Source organism: Haliotis cracherodii, unplaced genomic scaffold (assembly GCF_022045235.1).
Source record: "Haliotis cracherodii isolate W230 unplaced genomic scaffold, xgHalCrac1.p SCAF_5, whole genome shotgun sequence".
Taxonomy (NCBI): domain Eukaryota; kingdom Metazoa; phylum Mollusca; class Gastropoda; order Lepetellida; family Haliotidae; genus Haliotis; species Haliotis cracherodii.
The window spans coordinates 59,042,615-59,059,190 of NW_027266308.1; the positions used below are offsets into that span (position 1 = coordinate 59,042,615).

A 16,576-nucleotide genomic window follows, 5' to 3' on the forward strand; every position below is an offset into this window, starting at 1 on the left:
GCATATACACTGTTGTTTTCAGAGAAAAATATTATGTGAATTCTTCTAGGCTTTCATTCATCACAATGTGACATAGTGTGAACGTACTGGACATTGTGTTTCCCTATGAGTTTATTGGTTCTGAACATAACAGTTTTGTACGAACATCACGCTATCAAGTATAACCACATCCACATAACCCCATCACTGTGCATTTAATATCTCAGGTCAATTGACGCAAGGGTGAATGGTTGTTGATTGTGTGTTCAAGTTTCTCGGAACTTTGAATAACGGTAACCTGATCAGGCGTGGTGAGGTGAAATTTAGCGTAGTGTTCAAGATTACTGCACTTATATAGCAACGTCCATGCAGGTGTGTGTGTGTGGCTGATTGTACTAGCCTTGACTCATGCCTAAGTTATAGTGCTTGTCCATGGAGATATCATGCAGTTTAACATGAATACCCCACTCACACACAGTATATTGACTCCGGCCCGACCAGTCTTTGTTTTACACCCTAAATGCTTTCCGCCACCAGGGTAACAACATGTACCATCTTTTGGTCTTTTGACGTGGCCGAGAATCGAACCTCGACCTTCCGCTCTCAGGGCAGACGCTCTTCCGTTAGAATTTTTATCTGTTTGCTTACTTGTTGTTTAACGCCGCACTCAGCAATAGTCTAGCTGCATGACCTCGGTCTGTAAATAATCGAGTCTGGACCAGACAATCATGTGATTGACATCATACGCATCGATCAACGCAATTGGGATATGATGACATGCAAGAACCAAGTCAGCAAGCCTTACCACCCGATCCAGTTAGTCGCCTCTTACGACAAGCATATACGCTATTTACGGCAAGCATGGGTTGCTGAAGACTTATTCTACCCTAGATCTTCACGGGTCTATATCACTAGATCATATAGTCTTCACCTTATAAAATGATATGTTATCATGTAGTTTTGTTTGCTGCAAGTCCACCGGTCCATATATATACACTATATTTCAATGGTGGTGGTTGATCTATATATTATTATACTCTGGTCTAATATAAGGAAAAGATACTCATCTTCAATATATGTTAAAGTGCCTGTTTTGAATATCCTTTCTTTTTATCCATTCCTGCAGTTCGCCTCCTTCGATTAAAAGTTTATTAGAACTCCATCTGAACTGGACTTACGCAACACGATAGCACTTACCGGAAAGTGGCATGCAGTGGCATGCAGACTCGTGATACTCAGTAGCGGTATTAGTAACATATTTATTTATTCTAATTTTTCCACTTATTTGTGTAATTTTCTATACTGAAGACGACATTTGGACTGTCTGGATCTGATGTTGTTGCGGCTAATAGTATGTACAGGAACATAATAGATCTATACCTGCAACAAGATGCTCGACAAATGACTTTCCTTTTAAAATAGAACGCATTGCTTCTAAATAAGAACTTTCTAAATAGATTTATGCTGCTGCGATTAGGTAAAGTAGGTAGAACACGTTATCTTGCCTTGAACTCTGGTGTAACAGGTAGACGTCGGAATGGGTGGAAACAATCTGCTTGAGATCGGGCTTCTTACGCTTCGAAGCAACAGTTAAAAGAGTAGTCTAGTTGCAATAAAATATTCATTGATTGATTAGTAATGTTTCCCAATGATTAACTTCAAAACATAAGATAATATAAATGTAAACTATTTACATGACCTTTATAGTCTGTTATGCCCTTTAATATCATACAAAGACATAATCTTTCCTGACGTATGTGCATTTAGCGTTTAAAACTTGTATAAAAGGAATTGTACACATTTGGATAGTTCTTACTGTGTATCATTATATCTCTATCTTTCGTTTTTAAGATAAATTTTCCGCTGGGTAGGAAGTGTTTAATGACATTCAATGTAAAATGAGGTCAAATGTTACTAATAAGAATTCAGTGAGAACATGTCATATATCCAATCAGCCATTGTATCATCACAATATCAAATTGATTTTCATTCAGGTGACTGAATGTGCTCTGACGTTCATGTAATTTCGAACTCATTCTGAACAAGTTCATATCCTCAATGAACTCTGTATTACTTTACGTAGGACGTCCTGATATACTTGTGCATGGGTGTGATTTCCTCATGTGGTGTGTTGATGATACAGCCGAAGAAGCAAAAGGAGACAATTAAGCCAGTGCATTCACATTAAAAGAATCTCAATGAAAGATGTCAGATTGGCCCAAAATATGCCAATGATAGGTAAGGCATTGCAATTGTAAGGGTAATTCCTATTGAGAAATATTACATTACGATTCCATAATACTACATATACAGTTAGAGACGAGACGTCGTTATTTCATACACACATAAGAAAGAAATGCAAAGATGATGTCCAAAAAGAAAAATTCGACATGCTTGTGTCATAATGAGTTTTGTGTTACATTTGTCAGAGCACCGCATCAATATCACGAAGGCGAATTGTTAAATAGCATAATTACAGGCAATGGTCAAAGCAGACCATCTCCCGTCTTCTTCTTGCCTAAGCATAACCATGCCCTACTGGACAATGTAGTATTTCTCCTTAAGCCCCTTAATAGGTTTGACATTAATCAGCTTCTACGTATCTTTTAGTGGAATTATTCAGTCTGCATATGAAGCGGATGTTATGAAAGTATGGAAGCAGAAAAATAGGAAGATGACCTATGGTAATAATAGCTGCATGAAAGTTAGCTGTTTTTGCGTACACTGACAGATTGATACATATGGTGCTTGAGAGGAAGGGGTTCCTTGAAGAGAGGGTAAGGATAACACACGCATGTTAGACCAGTCAGCTGTATTTGACAATGGTATGTGGGCTACATGTTTACGTTTTACGTGTGGATGGTAGGTTTTTGTTGAATCTGTCCAGAGTGAAGTAATCGCCTCTGCGACAATATGACGTCATATGACGTCACATGGGCCTCTTCGCAAACAAAGAAACTGGACAATTAGAACAAATTCATCAATGTGCATGAAACAATTCAAATAGTAAGGAGATTAACTGAAAATACTTTCAGATATATCCGTGCCCCTGTGGGCAATATTGTATCTATATTTAACCTTTTCATCAAAGCTTTCGTACATAACACAGACTGTAATTCCCTGTGAATGTACAGTTCACCCATTTTAGGTATCGCTAGATCTCGTTTGGATATTGCTGGAGTATTGCTAAAAACGGGGTCAAACCATACTCACTCACTAACGTATTTGCACTTTCCAAAGTATTGAACAACCAATTTGCTTAAGAAACACACTTGAACTTGATGTCCAGAAAAAAGACCTTTTCCTTTTCTTAATTATAAAAAATCTACATGTAATATCTATGTATGTCTGTCTAGGAGGTTGCCACATAAACCGGTGAATGTCATGATGTAAGTTCATCTAAGACAGGATTAGTATTTCATTAACTACATAAAGTACATGATAAATATATAAATATATTTTACAGAAGCCTAATCAAATATCGGCCTCGTGATCGAAGGCTGTGTTCTAGTTGGTAGTGGTTTAGGGAAATCATTGGCATTACTTAAGCTTAATGTTCCTCCGTTGTCAACTCGTTATATGTCTTCGATCAACGTGCCTTCCGGCCCAGGAGCCACATCCTCTTGTCTGTCACTGATGGAAAATAATCATACCTCCTTTGCCCACAAAGAACGTGCCATCTTTACTAATAGCCAAGCTGTTGCTATACTGCATGAACAATTCTAACATTGAAATGAAGTCAGTATCAGTCCGGCTGAAGGAAGCATATTCAAGTTATTAGAAACAAGTTAATATTTCTTCGATACACCTTTACCTGATACAAATTTGTGAAAATGGGTTTGTTCCATGGTTGTAAGAGTAATAGCTTGTACCAGCAGTCTTGTGCCTTCTCATCAAGGCTTACGAACCGTGATTTCCTGTTGTTGTAGACACGACATGATTGATAGCCTTTGTTAAGAGTTGTTCAGTTATTGAGCTTATATAATATCACTTTAAATTTACATTTCTCGTTTTCCTCTCTTCCTGTCAGTATGACTTTGGTGCAAATCGGATGACGACATTTGGTCAATGGAATATAAACAAAAGATGTCAACACTCCAATCCTAAGTTGGGTAGAATGTAACATTTTTCAAGCTCTTGTAGCCTGGTAGCAAACATATATAGGACAAGAAATGTACGTTACAATTGTGGATAATTATAGATAGATGGCAGACGTAATCAGCATGAATGTGACCTGAATTATGGTGTTTTTCTTTTACACAATGATTTTTTTATAATACATTGACAGGTCGTGGAATTACTTTTACATTTTGGGGGAGTTGAAACTTCGGGGATCTAATAAACACAATTGTATCATTTAAGAGAACACGTGGCCACATCCTCGCCTGATATGAGTTGTTCTTATATATCAACCTCGATACAGTGACCCAAAAAGTCTATATATTCATTATAATTATTATCATCACCTTCGTCAGCAGCCCTAATCGTTAGTTAGGAGACTACATGATAAATTACTGTGGTTTGCTGACACGTCGCCAATCATTCTGAAACCCACTGTTATTCGTGCGTCTGAATGTAGGATACAATGATGCTATATTAAAAGCCCACTGATAGATGACTCGCATAATGAGACAAAAGACGCACAGCGTCACGTAACAGTATGTTATTTGCGAAACAGACACTAATAAATCTCTTTCTGTCTTCTTCTCAAGAGTCAATTTGTGGGTCCACAGAACCTCCATTAGTAGCACTCAGTCCCAAGATCAGATCAGCCCCAAATGAAACACATAATCCATTTTTTCTTTCGAATCGCGAAATGTGAGGCCGCCATTATGCGATCTGTACCTCCTCTGCATCCCACTGTTAGACCATTGGCAGTGTTGGGGACAGATACTTAAACGTCATAAATTTGTAGGACTACAGGGAATTTCCATACGAGCCCTTTTGAATTATGGATTACAGTTCCCGAACAAATTTATGTCTGAGGGTTTGCCTTATTAACTCATGATGGATCTTTATTCGGAGATATGGTTAGTGTTAATATGGATCGACATAATTGCGGTAACAGAATGTCGAACATATATGAATTTGGAATTAATATGTGTGCCTTATGGTTAATTAGGTTTTGGTAAACTCAGCCATGATGAACATGACGAAAGGCGACGGATGGGCTACTTATTCCATTCATAAAGCACTCATACCTGCACACGATGACGTCATTATACGTGTCTCTAACAGTGTCTCCTACAAAGTTGACGGGGAATAATGCTGTGACCAACACTGTTTACCACGATAAAACATTCGAAGATAAATATATGGATACTATGTTTTGAAGGCCCCGGTTCGATTCCCCACATGGGTACAATATGTGAAGCCCATTTCTGGTGTCCCCTGCCGTGATATTGGTGGAATATTGCTAAAAGCGGTGTAAATCCATACTCACTCTCTCATTCTACAATGATTTAGCAAAACGAGAATTAGCTAAGATATTGAGTGAAGCGACATTGGTTGAGTATACAATGATTGAGTAATCTGTATTATAAAATCTCTGATTGACCACTACTCTGATGTTTTTACTATGAATTTCTAAATTCATGGTAGAATGTATACGACAGTATTCGTAGCTAAACCCGTATCTACTGATATCTCTGAGCTGTACAAGCAGGTATAAGTAAGAATACACTTGCGAATTCCACGTTGATCATGAAGGTCCGTTTGACGTCTTGTTTTTCGGTCGATGAGACGCACAAACTCGGAATACACATTTAGAATCCCAGACGGGGTGGCCCACCTGGTAGAAAGTGATACACGTTGGTTGGGAAGCCTTATGATCAATCAGTTCTACAAATAATGCGAAGGATCCAGGTTCGATGTCCTACTTATGTGCACTGTCCGATTCCGCTGTCATCTCCCTTTCGTGAGTCAGCAGGAAGTAAATATCTGCTGGACGAGGGAAAATATACACTTGAAAGTTTGATTAGACTAAAAATTATACACTTTATCAACGTTACTGGGCTGAAGACAGTCCCCGAAACACCGCAAAAACGCTTCACTGTGTGCTTCACCCGTATCGAATGCATCCCAATGGAATCAGCATTTCTTGCTTGTTTCGTTCTTAGCACCATCAAATATGGATGTACACTTTGCTTTGCCAGACATTCACTGTTCACAGCAGATATGCTGTCGCATAAGATTTGCAGTAACTGTCGTATCGATTGTTGAAACAAACTCATAACCAATAGTGAACAAGTAAATGGGTTGGTTTTAATGTCGCTTTGACAATGTTTCAATTTTCAGAAGAGCATTGCAAAAGTCAGGAAAGAAATAGTATTTTCTAGTGTTAAAGTGATCAATCACAAAATTACACATTGATAATATTGTCGAAATATGACAATATGAAAACAAAGCAAAAATTTGAAAACTTAGTTTAAATTTGGTTTTCTTATGTAATATAATGGTCGCTTTGGATTAGGTTTCCGTCACGATATTTCATTGAATGACATTTCTTCTAGTTATAACTTATTAACTTATTGATAACTTATTGTTCAGACCCATATCAGTTGTCACGGTATTTTTGTTCTTCAAAAGGAAACGTTTCTATTATCGGAATTAATTCAAATGTACATGTTTTTCTTTCCTTTCAAATAATCTCAGTTCTGAAGGTTTTAATAACTCTAGCGATTTCAGACAAATGAAATCTAAAATATCGCCGTTGCAATGTCGTGTATTAGCGCCCATGTTGAATGCCTATCACGATGGTTAGAGCAGGCCTGATATTACGTGTGGTCATTATCATTTATACCGGTTTTATAGCCTTTTGTACCCGTGAAGATCCGGGTTAAAATAGGTCTTGAGCAACCAACGCTTGCTATAAAAGGTGATTATGTTTGTCGTAAGAAGCGACTGTTGGGATCGGTTGGTCGGGCTCGCCGCCGTCAGACCGCCGTCATACAGCTGGAATATTTCCGAGTGCGGCGTTAAACAACAAACACACTAACAAACAAAACATATAAATATGAAATATGTATTGTCGGTTTTGGTCAAGATGTTTGTGTGAAGTTTAATCATGTAACAGACAGATCAGGCATCCGAAACATTTTAATCACTATTAGATGCTAACGATTGTTAGAGGCGATTTTCCGGATCGGACGGTCAGGCTCGCTGACTTAATGATGCATGTCATCGTATCCAAATTGCGTAGATGGAAGGTAACCGTGACCATTCATACTTGAAGTAGCATTATTACCTTCCCATATCCATGCTCATGATGTCAATCACTAGATTGTCTGGTCCAGACTCGATTATTCATAAACCGTCTTCATTCAGCTTGAATATTGCTGAATGCTGCGTTAAACAACAAACAAACAACAACATCATGGCCTGTTTGGTTCTGAGAAGGAGATTTTTACAAGCCTGAGTGTTCATATCCAATGTTGTGTCCAGAGAAATGATACTTATCTTCAATACATGTAACTTACACGTTTTGTATGCTCGCCGTTAAAGACGACTATGCTTGTCGTAAGAGGCGACTAACGGGATCAGGTGGTCAGACTCGCTGACTTGGCTGATGCATGTCATCGATCCCAATTGCGTGGATCGATGCTCATGATATCAATCACTGGATTGTCTTGTCCAGATTCGATTATTTTACAGATCGCCGTCATAGAGCTGGAATATTGCTGAGTGCGGCGTAAAACAACAAACCAACTAAACTAACCAACCAACTTTACATATCCTCTCTTTCCTAAACATGTCGACCTCTTTCGAACAAAGTGTGAGGGAACAAATGAGACAAAACCCTTCCCTTGTTCAAAAGAAATGAAGCACTATCAAGTGGTGATAATACCAGATGATACCTCGAAAAGCTGAACTTATCCTTCCCCACCGGTGGCACCTAACACAAACACATGCAAAGGCAAGTCAATTCTTCACTTGAAAAAACACGGATCAAATGGTCAAGTCAAAATAAAGAATTGCATCGGACACAACATGTCGCTTCATCAAATTTGAAAATGTCCTCCGCATGTCTACCATAAAACCGTGTGAACGCTGAGGCCTGGGTGTTGTAACCATGATACAAAACAACTTCTGGCCAAGAATTGTATGACGTTCTTTGAAATTTTGGTATAATGAGCATGCTCGATTGCACCTCAAAAGTTGTGAAATGTGGACACCACGGCCCGGAGCTGAAGGAATATTGCTCAACATTTGAAGCGAAAGCTGAAGGGAATTGGGTTTTAGTTGATTATTGAACGATATCAGATCATCGCTATACCTGCTTAACATCTTGGCCAAATTATCTTGTGTTGATTTCCCAATTCGAGGAGAAATTCAGATTCATATCCATAAAGAAACAGATCAGCAAGAAAGTGAGCGCAATTGGTGCCAATGGGGATGCCTACGTCTGCCTAAATGTCTTACTCCTAAATTTTACATAGATGTTATCAATGAGGAATTTCTAGCATTTCTAGCAGGGCGGACGCTCTACCACCAGACGACGTAGGCGGTCGATATGGCTTGTGTTTATATGACAATCGATGTATAAATTGAGATCAAATGCAGTGACAACACATATAATATCCAATTGTATATTGTGATATCATAATGATAAGAATTGATTTTCATTTTGATATGCTTTGACTTTCATGCAACCTCGAAATCATTCTGCGGAGGTTCACATTCTAATGAACCTACACGCAATCAAGCGTTCATAATATGAACTCTATTTAGATACCTGACATCAAGCCTCGTTATCAAGATTTAGACTTAAACCAAAGTTTGTCTAAAATTTGGGAACAAGTAGCTCTATTTCATAGAATGGAAACACAAAACTGTATTGAAATATATCGCATCATTGTTTCAGATCCTGAAGCATGTTTGAATCAATTTTAATATCTTTAATGTCTATGTCTTACTTTATTTCGGATTTCCTAATATGCTTGGCTGTGTTGATGGTATATCCAAAGAGCCAAAAAGAGAGAAAAAGCCGCTGCGTGATACCGACAAAAGCCAGTGACAAATATCGCATTGACCTAACAAATACCAATGAGAAGTAAGGCACCATGACACCAGAGACAACTCCCTGTGAGAGTCAAGGCATCGCAATTCGAAGAGCAAATCCTATTGTGAAATATTATATCATGATTCCACAATATTACATTGAAGTAGGAGATAAAGACAACTCCTAATGAGAGGCAAGGCATCGTAATTCGAAGAGCAAATCCTATTGTGAAATATTATATTATCATTCCACAATATTACATAGAAGTAGGAGATAAGACATCGTTATTTCATATGCATGTCATAACGATAATCAATGATGGTATCCCAATGGAACGAAACGGTATGCTTGTGTCCCAATAGAATGAGTGTATCCTAAGCTCATAAAAGCTCGCGTACGTGAAGCCGGTACACGTTAGGACTATTCATGCAACACTCTTTAGTACTATGCCAACACTAAAAAACATTTCCACGTCTAACAGAAACTATTAGAGATTTCGGATCTTACTACCTCATATAACATTGAATAAATGTTTCAGATGCCTGTTATGTCTGTTACATGATAAACATTCACACAAACATCTTGAACAAAATCGACAATGCATATTTCATATTGATATGTTTGTTTGTTTGTTGTTAACGTCGCACTCAGCAATATTCCAGATGTATGACGTGGTCTGTATATAATCGAGTCTGGACAAGAAAATCCAGTGACTGACATGAGCATCGATCTATGCAACTGGGATACAATGACATGCTTTATAACCAAGTCAGCGAGCCTGACCACCCGATCCCGTTAGTAGCCTGTGACCACAAGCATAGTCACCTTTTACGGCTAGCATGGGTTGCTGAAGGCCTATTCTCTAATCGGATCTTCACGGGTACCTTCAAAATGTCTTCATTGAGACATATATAGCATAATAGTATGTACAACCCAACAACTTTTAAACCAGAATCCATTAACCGGCACATACGCATATGCCTACATATTCTAAACCCGGAACTTAACATAATGTATATTGATATTTCTAAAATTTTGAAAAGTTGAGAGTGTCCATCCCTTTGCTGCATTCTGCCTGACTTCAGAACCGAATAATGCATGGCCCTTACTTCATATTTCAGTCATAAGAAAATGTTCGTTCCTTTTCAAAGGAAACCGCACCTTTTAACTATCCATATACATGTACATGAAGAAACTTAATGCCAATTGAGTCGGAGCTGTCGATTGAGATGCGATAGCTGTTATTACAGCGTTGCAGAAACCCCTCGTTAATCGCCTTGCACAGGTGGCCTTCCCTCGACAAGAGCCCATCGATCATCCGATATGTTGTATATGCCGCAATATTGATTATCTTCGGAAATTGATCATCCTACATATTCACTATTAACTGGCTTTCGAAAATAACTGTTTGTAGGTTACAGGATGTCTTTGAAGTTTCGGAATTAATTAGTTTTTACAGAGCTTTAATTATACAAAAACATGTCTCAGGTGGTATTGACTGACAACAAGGACTGGAGGCGTTGGGTGTTATGTATGTGAATGTGTATTGGGATATATAGATGTGCATAGGGAGATGTAAATGTGGGCGCATTCACGATTATTATGATTTTGACGACGTCGATAATGAATATGATTATGAATGTTATAATTTACAGATTACAATAAATGAATGCAGCAAAGAGGGTTTGGGTTATTCTGGTACAGTCAGGTAAGTTGTTATTATAATTATGTACAGATTAGAATAAATAAATGCAGCAAAGAGGGTTTGGGTGATCCTGGCACAGTCAGGCTGGTTAGGCCCTTGCCCCTTCTATACACAGCACAGATTGCGAATGGGACTTCTCCCAGGTATTGCTGCCCAGTTGACTCCCCCCCAACTCCCGAACCTTTCCAAAAATGTGAAGACTCCCCAGACTTCTCCATTACCCAGATTGTCATAGGGCTGTATTCCTGACAGCAAACCCACCTACACTCCCATTGTCAGACAACAGGTACCAAACCTAAGGCACCGAGAACAATGTGGGGTCTGACAACTTGGTTCTCAGTATGCAAGCCATAAATTATATAAAATGCAACCATATGTGAACATATATAGAAATAAAGTTTGCAACATGTATTATTTTATGGACCACATCGTATGTCACGATCACGAATATTCCTTTCTCTAATCAGTATGGTTGTTTCATATTTATTGAAACCCTTAATGTGAACCGTTTGCATGTGTGTAAGTTTCGTAATGCAATGCCAAATAACAGCGCAACATATGTTACAGGATGCTCTTGGTTTCATTTATATAGAGCCTGTCCCACGTGTCCGGCAATGACCGTGCATGTCTTCTCTTAGTCCTGTTCCCCACTCCTCCTGGAGAACCCACGCAGCGAGGAAGATTCCTGATAGGTGTTGCTAAGTAGATCAATGAACCCCATGGGTTTGCCTCTGTATTGACCAAACTAAATCTTTCCGTGTTGTCTTATTCAGCTTAATCTAGAGAGAACAAATTTGTAAGATCAAATCCGAACGTGAAGGATTTATCAATTCCGAGCCACTGGTGATCCGATAATGAGGCGGGACGTGTGCCTGGTTGACAGCGGTAGACCGGATATGACGTGTCAGCATGTGTGTATAAAGCATGCCCCGTGACAGCAATTACTGTTTGTGTGTTTAGAAGTTGTCAATGGTGGATATCTCTTTGCGAAATAGTAGCGTCTCGTTCCCAACATTGATTGGTGGTCCTGCAGCGGGCGTTTCCTGAAAGCTAGGCCATGTGTACAGCTCGTTCCTAAAGCGGCGCCGTAATATCAATGTTTCACGTGTAGATTCGTTATCACTTACAGCTATGGGACTTCACCACTCGAAGAAGAGCAGGAACAAACGGGCGAGTTCTGCTGAAGGGAAAGGAAAAGGGAAGGGGAAGAAGTATCTCCCCACAAATGGACACACGTGTAATGGACATATTGTTGCGCCCGCCAGAGACCCCCTGGAGCATGCTCCAAAAATTACAGAACCACAGAAAGCCATGGTCTTGGAATCGTGGCAGATTATTCAAGAGGATATCAGTAAAGTTGGGGTCGTCATGTTTATGAAGTAAGTAAAACTATACATACACATCATAACGTTACATTTCGTATTTGAATGCTTGAAGTTTTGCAATATGTATCACTTCGTGTGTTATTATGAGTATACGTACATGTACGTGTGTGGCAAGTGAACGCTTAACCTGACTGCTTGACCGTATGAGAATATAACATAAAAACTGTTTCATGTAGATGAGATATATACAAAATACACGTGAGCTTCATGCTATACATACTGTTGATTGATTTCGTATATGCTGCTTGAAAAAATAAATAGTTCCATTCGATATGTGCAATTCTTACCATCTGGATGATTCAGTAAATGCTATACAGTGATGTACAGCCTTTATGTTCACAATGCTGTTGCAATATGCATTTTGATGCTGGGGGACTGAAGTTGAGAGATCTGCATGTGTCATGCTCTTCATACTCTAATATGCAAGAACTAATGCATTTTTGCGAACTTGGAATTCCCGTTTTTTCAGATAGTCGCGTTTTCAGATAGGTTCATTTCACATGAAATGTAAAACCACTTCAATCGATTTGGGCTATTTGTCATGGTTGTTTAAAAAGTCAAAAGGAAATTGCCACTGACATAAATGAAGACACATTGTTATTCCTACCGAAGACCTCCACTTACAAGCGATTAGATTAAACAAGGGCCTAGACATGATATATAACCCAAATCAGATGCGGTGTGGAATCACGAATGGGAACCCTACAATTCAAGCACAAAGTCGGGATGCACCGCAAGCAAATAATTTAAGGTTGTGAATGTCCTGTTACATTGTTAAGTCGAAAGCAACCGCCAGTGATATCCTCCATTGAGTCAGAGCGTAGTGATTTATTGATACCGACTGTAAATTACACGTCATTTAATTAAATAAGATATATTTTCGTATATGAAGTATGTATTGTTCAGACTATCGCCGTGTCTCGTTATATTCCTTCTGATGTGGACTGAACTATTTATATGTAATAATTCCGAAATTGTACATGTTTCATGTTGAATTATTTGACAGAAGGTCATAACTTAAATCCAGTATAATATACTCTTCATTCGTCATATATGGCTGAAATAATGCCCAGGCGATGTTAAGTTTTAACTAACACACTCACTTTATACTCCTTGGTATTACACACAAACAATAAAGCGACAAAACCCTTTCGATATCCAATAGAAATCTCTGCATAAAGGAGAGTTGATTGTACGGTTCCGGCTATATCAAGAGCATGAGTTTATGAATCACTATCAGATAGTAATGATACCGGGTGTTCCCGAAAAGGTGAGCGTATCCTGCCCCACTGTTGGTACCCGTCACACACACATGCAAAGGCAAGTCAATCATTCACCTGAAAAAACACGGGAGCATATGGTACATGTCAAAATATTGAATGTCATCGGACATCAATTCTGTCTCACTGATGCGTCGAATTTGGAAATGTCCTCCATATATATGTCTACCATAAAACGTTTTGAAAGCTTTACTGAGGCCTTGAATTTTGTAAGCTTGATAAAACAACTTCGGAGCAAGAGTCGTATGACGCTCTTCCTAGTTATTAAGTGATATTCCATATCAAGATAAAACTTGAAGATCCAGCTGAAAAGTTTCCTTCAAGCAATTTATTTCATTGTGTCTAAATGTCATTGGAGACAAGTGTATGCGACATTCGTGTATAATGGAAACCCAATTTACTATTTCCCAGTAATATCACCGCAGCGGACACCGATATGCGGCTTCTCAAATATACGCGTGGATTCATACAAAGGTAAAGCTGACCAAAAACTACTCCTAAGGTACTAATCAATATTTCTAAGGTTTCAATCAATACGTCTAAGGCGCTGAAGCGTGAATCAGACACAGTGAACTGTTCAGATAGGAACAGAAATGTTGAGTGAATCTGTTACCAACTTTTCATATTTGCAACCAGTTCACGTCACTGCTCCAAGTACACGCCATTACTTCCACTGAGGGTTTTATGTAGTATCTCGAACACTGTGCATTCACACGGAAAATTCCTATTTTATGTTAGAGTTATGTTTTACGTGAATGTCAGGGCCACATTGGCTCACTGTGTCCTCATACAACCGTTCGCAGTTTGACATGCACTGAGAGTATCTGAAAGGGTCATGATGTTCCTTTCCATGACGGCACTTGAAGTTATTTGTTCCAAGTGGAACGGGAAATAAATCCCTAGGTAGAAATGTGTTGAAGGTGTAACCATATAAAGAATAATCAGTGAGGATTAATTGGGTTCCATTGGTGCAAAAGGCAACTGGTGGTGAAGATTATATGAATGGATCAATGAAAAACTGTGACGATACCAGGGCCCACTTGCACAAAGCGATCTTAGCGCTAAGATGATCGTAACTCCCATACTTTAACATAGGCGTACAATAGTCGTAGCGCTAAGATCGCTTTGTGCATGTGGGCCAAGGTGTTCGCGAAATGAGTAAGGATGTACTGTTCTACCGATATCAACCTCCACGTGTCATTATACCAGAAGAATTCCGCGAAAAGACACAATGTGTGTCAGTGAGTTGGGTTTAAAGCCGTTTTGAACAGTATTCATGTTATATCACGGCGTGTCAGCCTGATGTGGGAGAAGCGTCCGAAGTGATGCAGGTCTAAGACCTTTACCACTTTGTTGAAACCCACGAGGACGGATATGGTGCTAACGAACCTAGAAACAGTATCGGGGCGAACCGGGATTCGAACCTGCAATGATAGGTTTCTGACGTGCCCAAAGGAGGCAACACTGCACAGCAAATTACGGCGCTTTAGACGACTGGGTCACTCGTATTCCAGGCAACCTATTTGTTAAAGTCGACTGTAACTGAGTGTTCAACGCCGCAGTCAGCAATACTCAAGCAACATCACGACGGCGTGGGTAGACCTCACAATCCAATGCAGACCGCCTCCGTGGTCTAGTGGTAGAGCTTCCGCCCGGAGAGCGGAAGGTCCGGGGTTCGATCCCCGACTGAGTCATACCAAAAGACGTTAAAAGATGGTACTTGTTGTTACCCTGTCTGGCGCTCGGTATTAAGGGGCTAAAACAAGGACTGGTCGGCTCGGAGTCAGTATACTGTGTCTGAGTGGGGTATTCATGTTAAACTGCGGCATGGTATCTCAGTGAGCTAGCACTATAAATCGGCATCAGTCCGGACTAGTACAAGCAGCCACACAAACACACACACGTACATGCACGTCGCTATATAAGAGCGATAATCTTGGACGCGACGTTAGACCCTATTTCACCTCACCTTCACAATCCAATGCCTACAAGCATGAGCAACAATCCACACCTTCGCGATTTGGGGTTTAACATTGCGTTTTAAATAATTTTGAATTTGTCTGGCGACGTAAGTGTGGCTGCTTGTGCTAGACTAATACCGGTTTTCTAGTGCTAGCCTAGTGAGACACCATGTCACAGTTTAACATGGGTACCATACTCAGACACAGTAAAGTAAGCTGACCAGTCCTTGTTTAATAACCATCTCCCTAATGCCGAGCGCCAGACAGGGTACAAACATGTATATGTACCATCTTGTAACGAACAACTGACCTCCCGTTCTCCGGACAAACGCTCACTAGACTCACACGGCGCAATCAGACAAGTTTCAGCGCCTGGCACAGCGGATCACATTTCGTTTGTTATACTGGGAAACTCGTCCCACCTGAAACCTCACATGGCGTGAACTTTAGACAATGTTTTATACATACAGGCGATGTTTATTTCTGATTATACAATTAATGTTTCACTGGAAGAGTATTCAGCGTTTTATACGTTCCATGGTAGCATTTTCACAGATTAAATTCCATTAACTCAGACCACACTCTTACAAATAGATAAATATCTTATAACAGGTGGCAAATGAGATGCCGTTGGGTATAAGAATACGTGCCAGGAAGTCCTGGGGACAGCTTGTATATCTCTTGGTTCCTCGAGTAATGTTATTTTTGGACCACCGAGACAGCTGCCAGACATACGTTACATGACGTTACACTTGATGTATACGATCTTTGTGTTATCGACATTTCAACTCCTACCCAAATCTTGAAGCTTTCAAGATTGGGTAACTCCTTCAAGAACAAATACGAAAGTATCCCAAAGTCCCCTCTATTTTGGCAACACGTATAACAGGTATGCTGATAACGTAAAACAAGTTAGATAGTTTCGAAAACGCGACACAGTGAGTTAATGTTGTACGCAGCACCAGCAAGTTTACAACTATTGGTGGGGTGGACATTCAGCATACATTTATGAATGCATTTACACTGATTGAGTACGTGAGTTTAGCTTTAGAGGTCTTCGAAGAGTATTTGTATTACAAACACCATACTAGCTAAATGTGGGAGGACATTTCCAAATTAGCGCAGGTTGTAGGCGATCCTCATTGTATGGCAAACAAAGGTCCATACACTTTAGTTCAAATCCATGGCCAGCGGATCCTGTCAAGGCTACGAAACCCTAGTAATTTGCGACACCTTCGATCACTGGGCGCAATGCTCTCACTCTT

At 39.6% G+C, this 16,576-nt stretch overlaps 1 protein-coding gene across 1 annotated transcript in view; it reads left to right on the forward strand.

Moving 5' to 3' along the window:
* Nucleotides 1–11,647: 11,647 nt before the first annotated feature.
* Nucleotides 11,648–16,576, forward strand: part of LOC139442960 (uncharacterized) — a 29,647-nt gene continuing 24,718 nt past the window's right edge. The window contains exon 1 of the mRNA XM_071223884.1: nt 11,648–12,064. Within this exon, the coding sequence (XP_071079985.1) occupies nt 11,817–12,064 (248 nt within the window). The 5' untranslated portion in view covers nt 11,648–11,816. The remainder of the gene's footprint in view (nt 12,065–16,576) is intronic.